At 46.0% G+C, this 21,483-nt stretch overlaps 1 protein-coding gene across 1 annotated transcript in view; it reads right to left on the bottom strand.

Annotated features, from left to right (window-relative positions):
• LOC147981089 (uncharacterized) overlaps positions 1-13,219 on the bottom strand; it is a 37,655-nt gene extending 24,436 nt beyond the window's left edge. Inside the window, exon 1 of the mRNA XM_087515860.1 lies at positions 13,146-13,219. Coding sequence (XP_087371986.1) covers positions 13,146-13,219 — 74 coding nt within the window. The remainder of the gene's footprint in view (positions 1-13,145) is intronic.
• Positions 13,220-21,483: the final 8,264 nt, after the last annotated feature.

Genomic DNA, 21,483 nt, shown 5'->3' with positions numbered 1-21,483 from the left:
AGCTTAATCTCTAGGAGAATATGGTGGAAACTGCACACGCATGCATAACTCATCAATTACATTACTATAACCTTGACTAATATATAAGGGAAACCGAATACGCACAAGACAGTAACACTCACTTGAAGTTGTAAGGAAAGAGTATTATATCTTTGTTTTCATTTATTACGAACGATCGTAGCAAGTTGGCCTCGGTAGCTGCGGCATGAAATTTAACCTGAGTTGCATCTATGAGATATGTGTTAATGAACCCAATATCACTGACTTGTCTTTTCTTCAATTCGGCGATCTTCAATCTGCATAATATAGTGAGGATGATTATAAATACATGCAATGAAAGAGCTGAGCTATATAGAGAGACTTAATGACAGAAGTAGTACTACTTACAGATAGTAGCAGGCGACCGTTGTTTTATCGAGGGCCAATTGATTGAAAAACTGATAGAACTCCTCAAATGGAACAGGCAACAGTTCAATTCCAACGAGGTCATGCTCCTTTTTAACTTTCACATACAAAGTACTCCTCCCCCCAGAGTCTCTGCAGATTGTCAAGTACCAATCATGCAATCTTCGCATCATCGTTGATAGAGATCTTTCATCTTTGACGAGAGGCTTCCCGTACTCGTATCTTTGTATCTACACGTCCATGGGTTCATAATGTACATCGTCGGGCAGGTAATCTACAAGATTTCTATAACCGGGCACCATCCTCGGATCATTAGCGATGTTGTGGCTAGGCACCTTGAGTGGGGGGCACGATTGCTTCGCTTGTTCGCCGAGCTGGGCAATTTGTTTCCCAGCTTGTCGTTCTTTCAGCCTTTGATCGCTGACAGTACTTCCCGACCGCTCCGCTTCGGCAAATTCCTTTCCAATAATGCGCTCATAGTTTCCTTTCGGCGGAGACTTGGGTGGTTTTGTCAGGGCAGCCAGAGTGCGCTTCGCTTTCACCGGATCTACCTTCTCCTCCGGAGGTGGATGTTTCTTTGCTTTCACCCCTTCAAAGAAGTTCCTCACTTCTTCTCGCGCGATCTCGGCGTTCTCCTCCAGGATCCTCTCGTATGGTAACTTCTCTGGAGTCTTCAGAGAAGGACCGAATCTGTATGTCCTCCCGCCTTTGGCTGTACTGCTAGACACCGGCAGAGCAGATGGAGCGGTTGTCTTCTTTACTTGCTTACGAGGTGGAGGAGAAGGACTACGACGCGCCGGAGCAGCCGAAGCGGCGGCAGGTCTCTTCCGCCCTTGCTCACGAGGCGAAGAAGGAGGAGGCTGGCTGCTCGGGCGCGCCGACGCAGGCGGAGAAGGAGGCGGAGTGATGAGCTCCTTCCGCCATAGGCATGGAGTCTTCAGAGCAGACCCCAGCCTAGTCTCCCCTTCACCGGTAGGGTGGTCAAGCTGGAGGTCCTCAAATCCCTCCGTTATTTCATCCACCATCACCCTAGCATATCCTTCTGGAATCGGCCGGCAGTGAAAAGTTGCGCCGGATTCAGTAGGATAAACAGAGCCAACAGCCGCCTTGACCTTCAAAGTCATCCATTGCGTCATAAGGTGGCAATTTTGAGACTCTGTGATAGCATCCACGAGATAGCTGGCAAGAGCCGTCAAGGCATGCTCCGGCTGAAGCAGCTCGGTGGAAGCCACGCTGCTTCTCCGCTGAGATGGCGGGGTAGCTTCGGGGGAAGCTTCGGCAGTACGTTTGCTGCGATTTGCTTCTCGTTCCTCTATCGCGTCTACCCTTGCTTGTAGCGCCTGCATTTGGGTATGCTGCACTTTTTTCCTCCTCTCATGGGATTTGTAACCGCCTGCGTCCGGAAACCCAACCTTCCACGGAATGGAGCCTGGCGTGCCTCGTGTCCGTCCAGGGTGCTCAGGATTCCCGAGGGCCATTGTGAGCTCGTCGTTCTCTCTGTCTGGAAAGAACGTCCCTTGCTGCGCTGCTTCGATATACTACTTAAGCTTCCTGACTGGTATGTCCATTTGATCGTTCGTCCAAATGCACTTCCCTGTTACAGGGTCCAAGGTTCCGCCAGCCCCGAAGAACCAAGTCCGGCAACGGTCTGGCCAGTTAATTGTCCCTGGTTCGATCCCTTTATCAACCAGATCATTCTCAGTCTTGGCCCACTTAGGCCGGGCTACGAGGTAGCCACCTGACCCCGTGCGATGGTGATGCTTCTTCTTCGCAGCATTTTGCTTTTTTGTCACCGACATCTTCTTACTCTTTTCCGATGTCTTGTGGGCCACAAATGCGGGCCAGTGATCTCTGATCCTCTCATATCTGCCCTTGAATTCTGGTGTCTCATTATTTTCGACAAACTTATTCAGCTCTTTCTTCCACCTTCTGAATAGTTCTGCCATCCTCTTAAGAGAAAAAGACTTGATTAATTGCTCTTTAACTGGCTTCTCTGGATTATCCTCTGGCGGTAGGGTGAAATTTGACTTCAGCTCAGTCCAAAGATCATATTTCTGCATATCATTGACATAAGACACCTCAGGGTCTTCTGTAGCCGGCTTAAACCATTGCTGGATGCTGATCGGGATCTTGTCCCTAACCAAAACCCCGCACTAAGCAACAAATGCGTTCTTTGTTCGGATGGGTTCAATCGGTTGGCCGTCGGGCGCGATTGCTATGATCTCAAACCTTTCATCCGAGCTCAACTTTTTCTTCGGGCCTCGTCTCTTTACCGAAGTTGTGCTCGATCCGGAGGGCTAGAAAAAAGAACAAAGACTTAATTAATATGTGTACATACCAAAACAATGAATGCATCAATTAGCTAGTCAGCACAGGCTTAACTAATATATATACCTGTCCGGACTCGGTTCGGTCACCGGAGCCGTCATCACGGTCTCCTTCTTGCACCGGCATTGGGTCACCGGAGCCGTCCTCATGTTCTTCTTCTTGCACCGGCATTAGGTCACCGTAGCCAGCTTCTTCACCCTCTCCTTCGAGACCATCGGTGTCGTTGAGAAACAACGAGACGGCATCACTTCCTTCTGCCATTATGTCCCTCAACAACGCTTCTTTTGCTTCGTCTCGGACGGTGTCCATAGTTTCTACAAAATTTTACAACATGGCAATTATTATTCAAACATGACAGATGGATATATTAGTGGCAAACATAGAACTAGCTACCTAATCATAGTAAGGAATCATATATATTAATTAGTGGCCTCGATGCTGCTTCTCTAGGGTTTGGGGTGGCCTCGACAATGCTTCAAGGGTTTGGGGTGGCCTCAAGAACGCTTCAAGGAGGGGGTAATATCAACCCCCCCACGTGTTGAAGCTATCGGGAGGGGGTAATATCCGGCTAATGATGAAGCCATGGATTTCTTCAATACTTTGACACTAGGGAACCTCTCTCGACCCCTCGGCGATCCTCGACCCCTCGAACCCTCGACGACCCTGGAACCCTTGACCCCTCGGCGATCCTCTTCTTCCTCTCATGTTCGAGAGGATCGCCGAGGGGTCGGGAGGTTGCCTAGTGTCAAAGGATTCAACAAAACCATGTCTTCATCATTAGGCGAAAGTAACAGGTGCATGATGGTACGAAGCTCTCCAAAGTTATTTTGGAACTGAGTCCCATATAAGATAATTCGCTTTTTGGTACAAAGTTCAGCAAGAACCTTCCAAATATCGTTATTTGGAAGGCCTTTGCTGAAATTCATACAAAAAGGCAAATTATCCTATCCGGGACACCATTCCAAAATAACTTTGGAGGACTTCGTCATGCCCTGGTTACTTCCGGCTAATGATGAAGCCATGGATTTCTTCAATACTTTGACACTAGGAAACTTCTCTCGACCCCTCAAACCCTCGAGGACCCTAGACCCCTCGACCCCTCGAACCCTCGACGACCCTAGACCCCCTCTCGACCCCCTCATGTCGAAGTTATCGGGTAGGGGGTATATCGACAACGACATACCCAATACATGCATACATACATACATACATACATATCACATGCATCCATACATATATGAACACAATTAATATCTACTAATTAACAACCTAAATAAAAAAACTAATACATATAGGAAGAAGAAGAAAAAAGAAGAGAAGAAAGAATAGAGGAGAAGACTTCCTCTTCTTCCTCTCCTCTTCTTCCCCTTCTTCCTCGCCTCTCTCATGAATGTCCGACGTTCTCGACCCCCCCCCACGTGTCGAAGAAAAAAAAGAAGAAAAAAAATAGGAGAAGAAGAAAGGAATAGAGGAGAAAAGAGAAAATAGAATATATATATATATATATATTCTATTTTTCTCTTCTTCTCCTCTATTCCTTTCTTCTTCTCCTCTTCTTTTTCTTCTTTTTTCTTCTTCTTATTTATTTCTCCTCGTCTTCCTCTCCCCTCTCGGCGACCCTAGACCCCCTCTCGACCCTCGACCCCTAGGCGACCGTCGACCCCTCTCTTTTTTTCTTCCTCTTCTTTTTTATCCTCTTCTTCCTCTACCGCTCGGCGACCCTCGACGACCCTCGTTCCCGATAAAAAAAAGAGGAAGAAGAAGAAAAAAAAGAGGAGAAGAAAGAATAGAGGAGATCTTCTCCTCTATTCTTTCTTCTCCTCTTTTTTTTCTTATTCCTCTTCTTTTTTTATCCTCTTCTTCCTCTCATGTTCGACGACCCTCGACCCCTCGGCGACCCTAGACCCCCTCTCGACCCTCGACCCCTCGGCGACCGTCGACCCCCTCTCGACCCTCGACCCCTCGGCGACCCTCGTTCCCGATAAAAAAAAGAGGAAGAAGAAGAAAAAAAAAGAGGAGAAGAAAGAATAGAGGAGAAGATATCTCCTCTATTCTTTCTTCTCCTCTTTTTTTTCTTCCTCTTCTTTTTTTATGCTTTTCTTCCTCTCATGTTCGACGACCCCCTCTCGACCGTCGACCCCCTCTCGACCCTCATATATAAAACATTTTCTTCCTTCTATTCCTTCTTCCTAAATATATAAAACTTTTTTTAAAATGAAACTAACCTAAAATGTACTAAATCAGAGAACATATATAGATAAAATGAAACTAACCTAAACTTTTTTTAAAACATCATTACAATTGAAAAAATACATACATACATACAAAAAACATGTAAAAAATATATACATACATATATGAACATACATCAAAAAATACGTATATCTAAAAAGTACATACATACACATATATATGAAAATCTAAAAACATGTAAAAAAATAGCATATATAATAAAAAAATGCACGGCGGCGGCGGCGGCAGACGTGCAGTGCTCACAGAGGCGGCGACACGTCGGGGCAGGGGACGGCGGCACGGCGACGGCGACGGGGCAGGGGCGGCGTGCGTCGGGGCGGGGGACGGCGGCTCGCGGCGACGGTGTCGGCCGAGGGCGTAGGCGACGGCGTCGGGGGAGGGCGTGGGCGACGGCGACTCGGGGCGCGGGCGACGGTGACGGCCGAGGCGGCGGGCGGCGTTGGGGCAGCCTGGCGGCGTCGATGTGCTCGGCGTCCTCGAGGGCAACTTCGAGGGAAATGTGAAATTTTCCTAAGTGCTGGCTCATATAGCAAAGGCATTGGTCACGGTTCGTGGCACAAACCGTGACCAATGCCCCCCTTTAGTCCCGGTTGGTGCCACCAACCGAGACCAAAGGCCTCTTTTCAGCAGCCCAAAGGGCGGGAAGCGGCGGCCTTTGGTCTCGGTTGGTGGCACCAACCGGGACTAAAGGGGGGCATTGGTCACGGTTTGTGCCACGAACCGTGAGCAATGACCCCCTTTAGTCCCGGTTGGTGCCACCAACCGGGACCAAAGGCCTTGTGCGGCTGCTGCGTCGAAAGTTTAGTCCCACCTCGCTAGTTGAGAGGGGTGCGCAGTGGTTTATAAGCCCCACTGCCGCACCCCTCTCGAGCTCCTCTCCATTGCAGGCTTACGGGCCTAATTGTCACTGCTATGCCTGTGGGCCTACTGGGCCTCCTGCGGGCCTCAATCCTGGCCCTTGGATGGGTTTCTAGTCGTATTCAGGCTGTGGGGGCCCAGTAGGTGGCATTTTTTTTTTGTTGCTTTATTTATTTTCTTTTGTTTTTTGCTTTATTTTTTAATTCTTTATGCTTTTATTTTTAGAAAAATTATAAACTTTTTGTTAATGCCATTACTTTTCAAATTTGAAAAAACTTTTTTAGTTTTTTTGTTTTCTTTGTTGCTTTATTTATTTTATTTTGTGATTAACTTTACTATAAAAATAGTTTTTTCCTGTTTTTTTGATTTGTTTTTTGCATTATTTATTTTCTATTGTTTTTTGCTTTAATTTTTAATTTTGTTTGCTTTTAGGTTAGCAAAATTATAAACTTTCTGTTAGTGCCATTAGTTTTAGAAAAATTATAAACTTTTTGTTAGTGACATTAGTTTTCAAATTTTAAAACACTTTTTTAGTTTTTTTGTTTTCTTTGTTGCTTTATTTATTTTATTTTGTGATTAACTTTACTATAAAAATAGTTTTTTCCTGTTTTTTTGATTTGTTTTTTGCATTATTTATTTTCTTTTGTTTTTTGCTTTAATTTTTAATTCTTTTTGCTTTTAGGTTAGCAAAATTATAAACTTTCTGTTAGTGCCATTAGTTTTAGAAAAATTATAAACTTTCTGTTAGTGCCATTAGTTTTCAAATTTGAATAGTTAAAATTTGAATTCTTTGAAAATTGTTTGAATCACAAGTTTGTGATTAACTTACTAAAAAATGAGAATAGATGCGCTTATAGAGAAAATTCAACCTAAATTCCTAGTAAATTTCTATGAATTTTAGAGAAATTCACTATGAATTTAGGTTAAACTTTTCTCTATTAGGGCATCTATTTTCACTTCGAGAGGAGCTCAACAAGGCAGAGAGGGAAGGGCTTATAAACCGGTGTGAGCCCCCTTCGGTTGGCGAGGTGGGACTAAACTCTGCCCGCAACGAGGACCAACCCTTTAGTCCCGGTTTGTGGCACAAACCGGGACTAATGGTCATGGGCCAGGGGCGAGGAGCAAAATTATAAACTTTTTGTTAGTGCCATTAGTTTTAGAAAGTTGAAAGTTGAAAGTTGGCATGGGCCAGGGACTAATGGTCATGGTATTACGAGGGCCGAACCATAAGACATGAAAGCATTTCAAATGAACTTTGAAAAAGTTGAAAGTTGGGATGGTATCATAATTTCACCCACATAGCATGTGCATGTACAAAACGGACAATGGTAGCATGTTCGTGTGTTACAAAGTTGGCATGGTATCATCATAATAGTTGCGCGAGGAAGTCTTCACTTTTTCTTCGCTTGTGTCATTTGCTTATTGCGCCATAACCATGGATAATCTTCATTGTTTATCAGGATGCTTGGGTCAGCCTTGACATTGAAGGGAGGAATTTCATGAAACTTTTCATAATCTCCAAACATGTCTGTCTTGCCGTCCACTCCCAGGATGTCCCTTTTCCTGAAAGAACTATGTGGCGCTTTGGCTCATCGTATGATGTATTCGCTTCCTTATCTTTTCTTTTTCTCGGTTTGGTAGACATGTTCTTCACATAGATAACCTGTGCCACATCATTGGCTAAGACGAATGGTTTGTCAGTGTACCCAAGATTTTTCAGATCCACTGTTGTCATTCCGTACTGTGGGTCTACCTGTACCCCGCCGCCTAACAGATTGACCCATTTGCACTTAAACAAAGGGACCTTAAAATCAGGTCCGTAGTCAAGTTCCCATATGTCCACTATGTAACCATAATACGTGTCATCTTCGCTCTCGGTTGCTGCATCAAAGCGGACACCGCTGTTTTGGTTGGTGCTCTTTTGATCTTGGGCGATCGTGTAAAATGTATTCCCATTTATCTCGTATCCTTTGTAAGTCAATACAGTCAAAGATGGTCCCCTGGACAACAAGTACAACTCATCACCAACAGTCTTGTCACCTCTGAGACGTGTTTCCAACCAACTGCTGAAAGTCCTGATGTGTTCATATGTAATCCAGTCATCGCACTGCTCCGGGTGTTTGGAGCGCAGACTGTTCTTGTGTTCATCGACATACGGGGTCACCAAGGTAGAGTTCTGTAGAACTGTGTAGTTTGCTTGAGACCAAGAATATCCGTCCCTGCAAATTATTGAGTCTCTTCCAAGAGTGCCTTTTCCAGTCAGTCTCCCCTCATACCGCGATTTAGGAGACCTATCTTCTTAAGGCCAGGAATGAAGTCAACACAAAACCCGATAACATCCTCTGTTTGATGGCCCATGGAGATGCTTCCTTCTGGCCTAGCGTGGTTACGGACATATTTCTTTAGGACTCCCATGAACCTCTCAAAGGGGAACATATTGTGTAGAAATACGGGCCCCAGGATGACAATCTCGTCGACTAGATGAACTAGGACGTGCGTCATGATATTGAAGAAGGATGGTGGGAACACCAGCTCGAAACTGACAAGACATTGCGCCACATCACTCCTTAGCCTAGGTACGATTTCTGGATCGATCACCTTTTGAGAGATTGCATTGAGGAATGCACATAGCTTCACAATGGCTAATCGGATGTTTTTCGGTAGAAGCCCCCTTAATGCAACCGGAAGCAGTTGCGTCATAATCACGTGGCAGTCATGAGACTTTAGGTTCTGAAACTTTTTCTCTGGCATATTTATTATTCCCTTTATATTCAACGAGAAGCCAGTCGTGACCTTCATACTGAGCAGGCATTCAAAGAAGATTTCTTTTTCTTCTTTCATAAGAGCGTAGCTGGCAGGACCTTTATACTGCTTGGGAGGCATGCCGTCTTTTTCGTGCAAACATTGCAGGTCCTCCCGTGCCTCAGGTGTATCTTTTGTCTTCCCATACACGCCCAAGAAGCCTAGCAGGTTCATGCAAAGGTTCTTCGTCACGTGCACCACATCGATTGAGGAGCGGACCTCTAGGTCTTTCCATTACGGTAGGTCCCAAAATATAGATTTCTTCTTCCACATGGGTGTGTGTCCCTCAGCGTCATTCGGAACAGCTAGTCCACCGGGACACTTTCCAAAGATTACGTAGTGTAAATCATTGACCATAGCAAGCACATGATCACTGGTGCGCATGGCGGGCTTCTTCCGGTGATGTGCCTCGCCTTTGAAATGCTTGCCTTTCTTTCGACATTGATGGTTGGTCGGAAGAAATCGACGATGGCCCAGATACACATTCTTCCTGCATTTGTCCAGGTATATACTTTGAGTGTCATCAAAACAGTGCGTGCATGCGTGGTATCCTTTGTTTGTCTGTCCTGAAAGGTTACTGAGAGCGGGTCAATCATTGATGGTCACGAACAACAACGCCTTAAGGTTAAATTCCTCCTATCTGTGCTCATCCCACGTACGTACACCGTTTCCATTCCACAGCTGTAAAAGTTCTTCAACTAATGGCCTTAGGCAGTGGCGAAGGCAGCACCCAGCGACCCGGGGCAGCTGCCCGGGCTCACCAGCCAGCTGCTGTATAAAATACAGCTATGACCCTACGTACTAATTTGCTTCTTTGTTAGCGTCACGTACTAATGAGCTAGAATTATCATGACTTGCCCGGGCAAATCGCTGGGCCTTGCTTGGTGCCTCTAGGCCTATCCAACTAACTTGCACGGTTGTTCCTAGGCCCATGGCTGCACGTAGGGAGATAGGGAGACTAAAAAAAGTGGGGAGGTAGGGTTTCTTAAAAAACTATCAATGCAGTGTGCTCACGCGTCCTCACCTCCTCCATCTGACCTGAGAAAAAAGGAAACCTCCTCCCTCGATCAGTTCGATCGCATCAACGATATGTGCGACTACGTCGGCTGTCAACAGTCTAGGAGAAGGTAGAACACAGCGGTAATATGACAGGCACAAACGCAGAAAGACGGTAATCGACAGCGGCGCCTCCTGGCCATTCAAGCCCGCTGATTAGGCGAGGTGAGTTAAGGTTATATAGATTTGGGAATTTGAACCAGTGGAGATGCACACATAAAATTTATGGTATGGGGTGAGAATTCACTCCTCGTATTTTAGTTTTTTGACAGTATTGGTTTATAATTTGTAGGGATATATGACTTTGGGGATTCCATCATTATGTTTATTGAAGAAAAATAGATTACTCTCTGTAGGTATTGTCTCTTCTAGACTCCTCTAGCCTAACCATTTCAGTTAATTCAATCATTCCAGATCGTCTAATTTTAATCTTAAGTTATTAAATTTCATCTATGAGAATTTTTTGGATGCCTAGAGCAATTAGATGACGTATGTAGTTCTAGTTTTTTATTGAAATTATGTGTATGGACAATGCAACATAGGTCGTTTGACTTTGTATGAATTTATGGTTCACTAATTTAGTGCTTATAGTTGCAAAATACATATCCAAATGCATTATTGCGGTTCGCCGTATTTTTTAGTTAGCTTGCGGTCCGCCCCAGCTCCTAATTTTTCCTGGCTCTGCCACTGGCCTTAGGTACACATCAATTTCGTTGCCGGATTGCTTAGGGCCTTGGATGAGAACTGGCATCATAATGAACTTCCGCTTCATGCACATCCAAGGAGGAAGGTTATACACACATAGAGTCACGGGCCAGGTGCTGTGATTGCTGCTCTGCTCCCCGAAAGGATTAATGCCATCCGCGCTTAAAGCAAATCATACATTCCTTGGGTCCTTTGCAAACTCATCCCAGTACTTTCTCTCGATTTTTCTCCACTGCGACCCGTCAGCGGGTGCTCTCAACTTCCCATCTTTCTTTCGGTTCTCACTGTGCCATCGCATCAACTTGGCATGCTCTTCGTTTCTGAATAGACGTTTCAACCGTGGTATTATAGGAGCATACCACATCACCTTCGCAGGAACCCTCTTCCTGAGGGGCTCGCTGTCAAAATCACCAGGGTCATCTCGTCTGATCTTATACCGCAATGCACCGCATACCGGGCATGCGTTCAGATCCTTGTATGCACCGCGGTAGAGGATGCAGTCATTAGGGCATGCATGTATCTTCTCCACCTCCAATCCTAGAGGGCGTACGACTTTCTTTGTTGCGTATGTATTGTCGGGCAATTCGTTATCCTTTGGAAGCTTCTTCTTCAATATTTTCAGTAGCTTCTCAAATCCTTTATCAGCCACATCATTCTCTGCCTTCCACTGCAGCAATTCCAGTACGGTACCGAGCTTTGTGTTGCCATCTTCGCAATTGGGGTATAACCCTTTTTTGTGATCCTCTAACATGCGATCGAACTTCAGCTTCTCCTTTTGACTTTCGCATTGCGTCCTTGCATCGACAATGACCCGGCGGAGATCATCATCATCGGACACATCGTCTGGTTCCTCTTGATCTTCAGCAGCTTCACCTGTTGTAGCATCATTGGGCACATCGTCTGGTTTCTCTTGATCTTCACCAGCTCCCCCCGTTGCAGCATCACCGTATTCAGGGGGCACATAGTTGTCATCGTACTCTTCTTCTTCGCCATCTTCCATCATAACCCCTATTTCTCCGTGCCTCATCCAAACATTATAGTGTGGCATGAAACCCTTGTAAAGCAGGTGGGAGTGAAGGATTTTCCGGTTAGAGTAAGACCTCGTATTCCCACATTCAGTGCATGGACAACACATAAAACCATTCTGCTTGTTTGCCTCAGCCGCATCGAGAAACTCATGCACGCCCTTAATGTACTCGGAGGTGTGTCTGTCACCGTACATCCATTGCCGGTTCATCTGCGTGCATTATATATAATTAAGTGTCCAAATTAATAGAAGTTCATCATCACATTAAAACCAAAGTACATACATAGTTCTCATCTAACAACATATAGCTCTCCAGAGCATCTAATTAATTAAACCATACATTGAAACTATGTAAAACATTTCAATGCGAAAACAAATGCGATCATAATCGCAACCAAGGTAACAATTGATCCAACGGCATAATGATACCAAGCCTCGGTATGAATGGCATATTTTCTAATCTTTCTAATCTTCAAGCACATTGCATCCATCTTGATCTTGTGATCATCGCCGACATCCGCAACATGCAACTCCAATATCATCTTCTCCTCCTCAATTTTTTTATTTTTTCCTTCAACAAATTGTTTTCTTCTTCAACTAAATTTAACCTCTCGACAATAGGGTCGGTTGGAATTTCCGATTCACATACATCCTACATAAATAAAATCTATGTCACGTTGGTCGGCATAATTTTCATAAACAATAAATGAACCAATAGTTATAAATATAATATATATGCCACATCCGAATCATAGACAGGACGAGGGCCGACGGGGGCGGATACCAAAACCATCGCACTATATAAGATACAATAATAAAAGTAAGAAAATAATACAAGTATCTATGTAAACATACAAGTAAGAATATTTTTCCTTTCAGAAAGAAGATAAGAACAAGAGGCTCACCACGGTGGTGCCGGCGATGAGCTCGGTGTGGGTGATCGATGGTGGTGAAGACGGGGACGGGGCGTGACGGACCGCTAAACCTAGACAAATATTGAGGAAAATGGAGCTTGGAGGTCGAGCTTGGAGAGGAGAAAGCTTAAGTAGTGTGGCTCGGGCATTCCATCGAACACCTTGTGTGCATAGGAGGTGAGATAGAGCACCACCAAGCCCTCTCCCCCTCGGCCAGAAAAAACAGAGCAGTGTGCTCTGCTCTTACGCGAGGGGTATATATAGGCACCTCATTGGTCCCGTTTGGTGGCATGAACCGGGACTAAAGGGGAGCCTTTGGTCCCGGTTCAAGCCACCAACCGGGACCAATGGTGGTGGGCCAGGCGCGAGGCCCATTGGTCCCGGTTCGTCCCACCAACCGGGACCAAAAGGTCCAGATGAACCAGGACCAATGACCAACGTGGCCCGGCCGGCCCCCTGGGCTCACGAACCGGGTCCAATGCTCCCATTGGTCCCGGTTCTGAACTGAACTGGGACTAATGGGCTGACCCGGCCTAGACCGCTGCCCCCTTTTCTACTAGTGTATGCAAGCTATGGGAAATTCCAGGGTGGTCCATGGACCACCCTGTCCACCCCCTAGCTATGCCACTGGCCGCAACAATGCATGGTGAGCCTGAAGTATAGTATGTGCCTCTATTCCCTCCACCATGTGCAAGAACAAGGGTTTACGCATAAGGAAGCGTCGACGAAACCATGTATCAGGGAATGTTGGTCCGGGTTGAAAGTAGTCCTTGTTAAGCAGTCGTGCTCCGGCAAACCTATCACGGTTCAAAACTATTATCTCTTCGATCCAACCCTTGAAATTCAGAATGTGCCCCACCTCCATGTCCATTTCCTCCTAGATGCTCATGATCACGATCATCTCGACATCTTCGCCCAACTCGAAGAACACCTTTTGCGTTAATTCATCAAGCTCAGTGTTTCCATACTCCCCATCCAACAAACCGTCTGAATCCATCGTTTTCCTACAAAAGAATCACAAAAGGTTACTAGGACAGTTTATCGAACACATATAGGGCAAGGTCCAGTCCGAGAATAGTTAGATGTACTGCGGCAACATTCGCGACGACAGTGTCCGAAGTGGCGAGACTGGCCAGAAGAAGGTTTCCGTCGGTAGCGTTGTTGAGGTTTGGGAAGACGTTGTAGATAGGATGGCGGCGGAGCTAGAGGAGGGTTGGCAGGGACAAGGTAGAAGAGAGGAGAAGAAAAGGGCTAGTCCGGCAATGTCAAGACAGATTTGATGAAATTTATGATGAGTCATGTTTGTTGAATTCGACGTGGATGTGGGCTGGATATAAAGGTGCCGATCAATTCAGGCATATAGGATTTGTTTGAAAAATCTAACCGAGTTACGAATTTATGGCCGATCACCGAAACCAGCCGTTCGCGCAAACATACAGGGGGAGGCATTGGAGGAGCCGGCTGTGCGCCAACGCTCCCAGAGCCCTAGGCATGCAATGCACTTGTTGGCCAACATTCCATCCGATTCAGCACCTACCTGCTACTACGGCGCGTCTACGCTCGGCGCATGTTACGACGCTGCTTGACGGGGTCCAAGCGGCACTTGTGCATGTACTGCCCGCCAAGCAGGGGAGGGAAGGCTTGGCCGTATGCGACTCCATTTCCGATGGTGGCCGAATCTTTTTTCCTCCTCGCCATTACTGCCTGCCTGGCAGGAAAGCGGAGATCGGTGACGTGAGGCAGCAGAAGAAGGGAAGGCGTTGCGTATCTCCGCGTGGGATCCGGCTTGCCTGCTTCCTCCTCATGCTTTCATCCGTTCTCTCACTTCATCTTACGATTGTTTTTTTTTTTCTTTCTAATCTAATCATCTTTCTTCTGATTTTAAGAGGGTGGAGTCGGACCTTATTTTGTCCAATCAAATCAAGCCACGTACGCGGGAGCACGGATGGACACACGCCGGGGAGCAGGTAAGTCTCGTCCCTCTGCGTGGCCCATCCACCGATCGCTTTCTATTTTAGTGTCCCTCTATCCTTTCCTGTGAGACATTCCTCGCATGTTTTCTTGTGCGCCAGGCCTCCTCGCTTGCGGATGAAAGGCTCTGCCAATCTCATCGCCGGTTTAAAATTTGAACCGCGGTCCACTTTTTTTTGATCTGGCGGGACGTGCCACTCTCTTTTTCATCTGGCGCACAAAGGTGCTACTGCCGTCGATCTGATCACCTGTGCAAATGCGCCTATTTATGGAGGGAGAACGCCTATGCAAATGCGTCCATTTATGAAGGGAGAATGAAACGGTCCAAAACGGGGATTTGCTTTCTCTTCTACTCCTTCCGTCCCATAATATAAGAATGTTTCTCAAGCTACTTTAGGTTGAAAAATGTTCTTATATTATGAGACGGAGGGAGCAAAAAGTCACTTTGGAACCCAGGTGCATTGGAGCCCTATTTTTTGAACTGTGCCAAAATGCTTTTTTGAAGTTTTAAAAAATTCTGAAAAGAAATCAACATGTTTATATGAATGTATATTACACATGTGCAAATTTTGATGCTGAAATAAATAACCATGCGAGTTACACAAAAATGACAAAATCGTGGTTTTGGAAAGATGAACAGTGCATGCATTATTCACTATTTGAAAATCACCATTTTGTCATTTTTATATAGGTCGCCTATTTACTTATTTCATCACCAAACTTTACACATATGCAATATACATTCATATGATCACGTAGAATTTTTTTCAGAATTTTTTGAAACATTAAATATGATTTTCAAAGTATTTAAAATAAGGTCCTCCAATACATCCGGGTTCCAAAAATCCACTCTCACGGAGGGAGTACATACTACTTCCTACTTTATGCTAGAGCCTCTACTGTCCATGTAAAAAGAAAAGGCTTTAGTTTTAAAAAGTCTTTTACTGCACTGTTACGTTGACCCCTCTATCCCCTCTCTTGTACGGAATCTTTCGGTCGTTGCATTCAGCGTGTTTTGTTCCTCTTCGGACCATCTACACCTTGTCTACCTGTCACTAGTTCCATGAGCTTAACTAGTTAAATGGAATTGATGGAAAAATAAATTCGAATCCCATATTATTTTTCACACAATTTGAATTTGATCAAGACTAACCATATATTCTGTTACTTTCTTTGTACCGTCATGATGTTTAATGAATAGATTAGAAGTTTCTCCTGCAAAAAAAAATCTATCGCAGCTTGACCACTATGTGATTGGTCCGCCGGCTCCACCAATTACGTAAGTAAGCTTATGTTTCTTAAGATAAAAATGCTTAATTGGTTTTTTTAAAAAGGAGGATGACTCCCGGCCTCTGCATCTGAGAGATGCATACGGCCATTTTATTGATTATTCTCGAGGATCTTATAAAGTATTACAACAATATGCCTGAATCTGCCATTTTGGCAACGTATGCCACTACTCCTATCCATATAATGAAGGGGTGCTACCTGGGCCATATACCCGGTCTACTCACCTAAGCCTATCATCAAAAACCAGAAGCCCCAGCCGAGTCACATACCGGGTCTGGGGCATAAACTGGTCTGACGCACTCACATGTGTCGTCGCTGCCATCTTCCACGGGTCCGTCTTCAAAGCAGATATTGAGGCTTCTACCTTGTCAGGCCACTCCGTCATCGACGCCACCTTGACGCCAGACAACTACCTCCACATGCGCGAGTCCATCACTGCGCATCGGGCGCCGAGTCTCCACTGCATCACGCCGCCAAGATCCGCCGTCATCAATGTGAAGGATGAAGTACCGCTCCACCAAAAAAGGCGCCCGTTGGTCCCTCGATCCCGTGTACGCCTCCAAGAATGACGCCCCCAAGGAGGAAACGACACCAACGCGCCGCCGTCATCCGATCAACTGATTTAGAGTTTCCCCCGGAGGTAGCGGATAGAGGTCTGGAGCTTCTCCACGGCGATGCCCTCAAGAAGGTAATGACACCACAGGGTGCCACCAATGCCGGTCTTGGCATCAAGCCAAGCACAAGGTTTTCACCCGGATCCGCTTGAAGAACCTCCATCACGTATTGTGCGCACGGGTCACCGCCGATCTGAGCCGTCGCACATGGCGCAGGCCGCACCGGCCAGATCAGATCTGTCCGGAGGGCACAACCCGCATGGTGCCGACCCAACCACCAGGCCCACCATGCCGCCACCGCCGATCTGATGTCAGATGGGGTGTCGCCGCAGACCGGGCCGCCGTCGCCGAACGCCGCCACGCAGCCCGAGACAGGGCCGGCTGCCGCACCCCACCATCGCCGCCCTTGGCCGAGGCAGCCGCCTGTTGGGGAACGTAGCAATTTCAAAAATTTCCTACGCACACGCAAGATCATGGTGATGCACAGGAACGAAAAGGGAGAGTGTTATCCACGTACCCTCGTAGACCGAAAGCGGAAGCGTTAGTACAACGTGGTTGATGTAGTCGTATGTCTTCACGATCCGACCGATCACCTCCGAGTTCTGCACACGTTCAACTCGATGACGTCCCTCGAACTCCGGTCCAGCCGAGTGTTGAGGGAGAGTTTCGTCAGCACGACGGCATGGTGACGATGATGATGTTCTACCGACGCAGGGCTTCGCATAAGCACCGCTACGATATGATCGAGGTGGATTATGGTGGAAGGGGGCACCGCACACGGCTAAGAGATCAAGAGATCAATTGTTGTGTCTTTGGGGTGCCCCTGCCCCCGTATATAAAGGAGTGGAGGAGGGGGAGGGCCGGCCCTCTCTATGGCATGCCCTAGGGGAGTCCTACTCCCATCGGGAGTAGGATTCCCCCTTTCCTAGTAGAACTAGGAACCCTTCCAAGTAGTAGGAGTAGGAGGGAAGGAAAGGAAAGGGAAAAGGACAAGGAAGGAAGGGGGCGCCCCCCTCCCTAGTCCAATTCGGACCAGCCCATGGGGAGGGGTGCGGCCACCCTTTGAGGCCTTTCTCTCCTTTCCCGTATGGCCCATTAAGGCCCAATACGAATTCCCGTAACTCCCCGGTACTCCCGAAAATACCCGAATCATTCGGAACCTTTCCGATGTCCGAATATAGTCGTCCAATATATCGATCTTTACGTCTCGACCATTTTGAAACTCCTCGTAATGTCCCTAATCTCATCCGGGACTCCTAACTCCTTCGGTACATCAAAACACATAAACTCATAATATAACTATCATCGAACTTTAAGCGTGCGGACCCTACGGGTTCGAGAACTATGTAGACATGACCGAGACATGTCTCCGGTCAATAACCAATAGCGGAACCTGGATGCGCATATTGGCTCCTACAAATTCTACGAAGATCTTTATCGGTCAAACCGCATAACAACATACGTTGTTTCCTTTGTCATCGGTATGTTACTTGCCCGAGATTCGATCATCGGTATCTCAATACCTAGTTCAATCTCGTTACCGGCAAGTCTCTTTACTCGTTCCGTAATACATCATCCCGCAACTAACTCATTAGTTGCAATACTTGCAAGGCTTATAGTGATGTGCATTACCGAGTGGGCCCAGAGATACCTCTCCGACAATCGGAGTGACAAATCCTAATCTCGAAATACGCCAACCCAACAAGTACCTTTGGAGACACCTGTAGAGCACCTTTATAATCACCCAGTTACGTTGTGACGTTTGGTAGCACACAAAGTGTTCCTCTGGTAAATGGGAGTTGCATAATCTCATAGTCATAGGAACATGTATAAGTCATCAAGAAAGCAATAGCAACAAACTAAACGATCAAGTGCTATGCTAACGGAATGGGTCAAGTCAATCACATCATTCTCCTAATGATGTGATCCCGTTAATCAAATGATAACTCATGTCTATGGTTAGGAAACATAACCATCTTTGATCAACGAGCTAGTCAAGTAGAGGCATACTAGTGACACTCTGTTTGTTTATGTATTCACACATGTATTATGTTTCCGGTTAATACAATTCTAGCATGAATAATAAACATTTATCATGATATAAGGAAATAAATAATAACTTTATTACTGCCTCTAGGGCATATTTCCGTCACCGCCACGCCGTTGCCGGAAGGCAGGCCCGCCGTGCCGCCAGGCCAGATCGGCCGTGCCACCCACGCCGCGGGGCTCCGCACCGCGCGCACGGCGCAGGCAAGAGGGAAGACCCCCGCCACCGCCATCAGCCCCGGGCTATAGCCGGTGGTGTCCTTCGACAGCGGCGGAGGGAGGGGAGGACGGATGGGGACCCCCAGCAGCTAGGCTTTTAGATCCCGCCCGAGTCGCCCGAGCGGGGGCGACGCGGGCAGAGGCAGGCAACATGTCTCAGGAAAATGCTTAATTGGCAGGAGGAGTCGATATCGAGCGACCTGTCCCGAAGGCAAAAAAAAAACTCCCGGCCCAATTTGGAGTGTCTGTGCTCGAAATTGCTAAGGTATTCAGGATATATAGCATACCTGTTTGCGGCTGGAACAAGCGTCATCCCTTCCAACCCCGCTCAAGATAGGAGGTCTCGCCCGCCCGTGGACTAAGGAACGACGGGGGAACATATAGCACATCCCCTCCCCTCCCGCCCCGTCGTGATCCCTTTCCTTTTTTTCTATCCCGGTGGAGGAGACCCTCTCATCTCTCTCTTTTATTCAGGTACGGTACTGGCTGGTTCAAGCTTCGGTGCCCCTCATGCCTTCACCCCGAGCTCCACCATCCGACTTAGGTGTGTTGCTAACCGCCCCCCTTCCCTCTTTGTAGAGCTCCTTCTCTCCTCTCCCTTGTCCAGCGTCTGGTGGACTCCTCTTTGGTTCATCTCTCATCTTTCTCCTCTGTGTAGAACGCGTGGCCGAGCTTAAGAAGACAAACAGTGACCTTCATCCCCGATATTTTTTTGCTTGATGTCGTGATTAATACAATGTCGTAGTTGTTGCATGCAAAAATGTTTGGATGTTTTTTTCACTTTTTTTGGAAGTTATAAGATGAAGTTGATTATCTGGTCATAATTATTTTTATGTGATATATAATTATTCAAATATATTCAGATGTTAAACTAGAAAAATCAAAGTGTCATACAACTCAAATCCCACACTTCCACCATCCAAACAACATGTTGTTTGCAACTGAATCTCAATATCAAGTCTTTGTTTGAAATACCTAAATATCCAAACTGAAATACTGGCATTTGATCACAATATCCTATCCTTTGATATTGATATTCAACCCAATGCAATGTCAATGCAAACATAAAAACGGAGCGTTAATGTTTCATTTTGAGTCAGTACAACCCACTCTTTCGTTGATTGTTTTTCACCGTGCCATATATACAAAGGATGGTATTGATAAGGCAAACATTACTACAATTTATAAATGCTGCAACGAAAAAAATGTAACAGTTCGTATGGGAAGGCTGTCAAGGTATGACCGAATAGGCAGGCCGTTTTGAGCTTACAATACAACATGGGCGACGTACCGTTTCTACCTTTACATTTCCACCCTCTCTCTTTAGCATGAAAAAGGAATGGAGCTTTCATGCCTTGCTTTTTTACTTGACGGGGCGGGGCGGGGCGGACAACACAAGAGGTTACTAGGCGGTAGCGTGGTAGAGACGCTGTAGAGGTTGCAGGCCGCCCTGGGTCTGTGATGGTGCCGATTCAGCCGTTGATGGTAGAAACAAATGTTGATGATTTTACCAGCCATTGGGTTTACCGCCGGAGTGCCCTTCTCTATCCCATGGTCAAAAAAGCCATGACTATGGCGAGGCGCTCGAGTGGCTTCGCCCCTCTATCTCACCTCATCCTCACCACCCACTCCGCGCATCCCCCGAAGCACACCCTTGCCTGTCAAATCGTTTATAAATACCCCTCTCACTGCGGTTACACCCAAACCTCTCTCATCACTTCTATCCAGAGTGTGAATCCTCCTTCCAACCCCCACCCCCACCAACAAACCAAGATGGAGTTTGTTTTCGGCGGCGCATCCCTCGTCGGCAAGGCCGGCCTACTGGCCAAGGGAGGGGTCACCGTGGCCGGCGCCATGCTCACGATGGGAGGTCTTCTGCGCGAGAGCCGGCCGTGGTTGATGGCAAGCGCAAAGTATGTCTTCTCTCTTCTCCGCCTTGATGTCGATGCATGTCGTGTTAGTGCTTGAATTGTGCCCGTGTGTGCGATTCTCCGCCTTGGTGTAAGGATGGTCCAAATAATTTTTGTAGCCGAAGCAAATTAAAGTAAGTAATTTATACCAAATGTTTATTTAAAATTATTTTATCATACCAATACATTATTGACTTTAATTTTTATTTTTAGCTGACTAACCACATAACAATGTTGTGTAATGTTAATTATGTCATTATTTTTTAATCATTTTTAATGTTTATTACACAAAAAATCAACTTTGCAAAATTTTAATTGTATGTTTTAATGAAATTTGTGTTTAAATAAAAGTTAAAAATTATATAAAATATACAGTACATATGTATATGTTTGTGTGTATTTACATGTGTTGATGTATGTTTTAATATTATCAAATATCATTGTATAGATCTCTAGAAGTGCATTGTGTAACTAATATCTTAATAGTGGTTTCTAGTATATTATTAGATAAACATATTTATAGAACCTTCCAGAGTATAAATTGAACCATTTGCAAATGAGGCAAGTTAGGTTTAGGAATAAGTTGGCATAATGTGACTAGTAGGCTAACTAATCTCATTGTGGCCTTATAGATTGCATGTCACCTAGGTTTGCGTCGCGCCACGCATGACACATCCCAACATATACCTTTTGGAAGGACGAGCAGGGGAATGTTGCTACCTAGGGATCTGGCATAAGGCCATGGAAGGGCATCATTGGATCCTCCGAGGTAATCCAGTTTTGCTTGCGCCGTATGATGGATTCACGAGGCCGTCCTCAATTGATCTTAATAAGTTTAAAATCCGGATCCAAATCCATGATCTTACTGATTGTTTTGGTCCAGTGGTGAAGCCCCTTGCGGCTAAAGTGGGCGAGTTCTATGCTGAGGAAAAAGGTTCTAGTAATTAATCAGGGCTAGTCATCCATACATACCTCTAGCTAGACACATCACACATGCACTCAAATACTCCTAGCAAACCAAATGCGACAAAGAGTGCATATCGCATAACCATGCATGCTAAATTATCGAAGGAAATGGGGCTAGA

This window comes from Triticum urartu, chromosome 3A, assembly GCF_056163025.1.
Source record: "Triticum urartu cultivar PI428250 chromosome 3A, HENAU_Tu73, whole genome shotgun sequence".
Lineage (NCBI taxonomy): Eukaryota > Viridiplantae > Streptophyta > Magnoliopsida > Poales > Poaceae > Triticum > Triticum urartu.
Note: the sequence above shows the minus strand (reverse complement) of the source record. Positions and strands in the feature narration are given on the sequence as shown.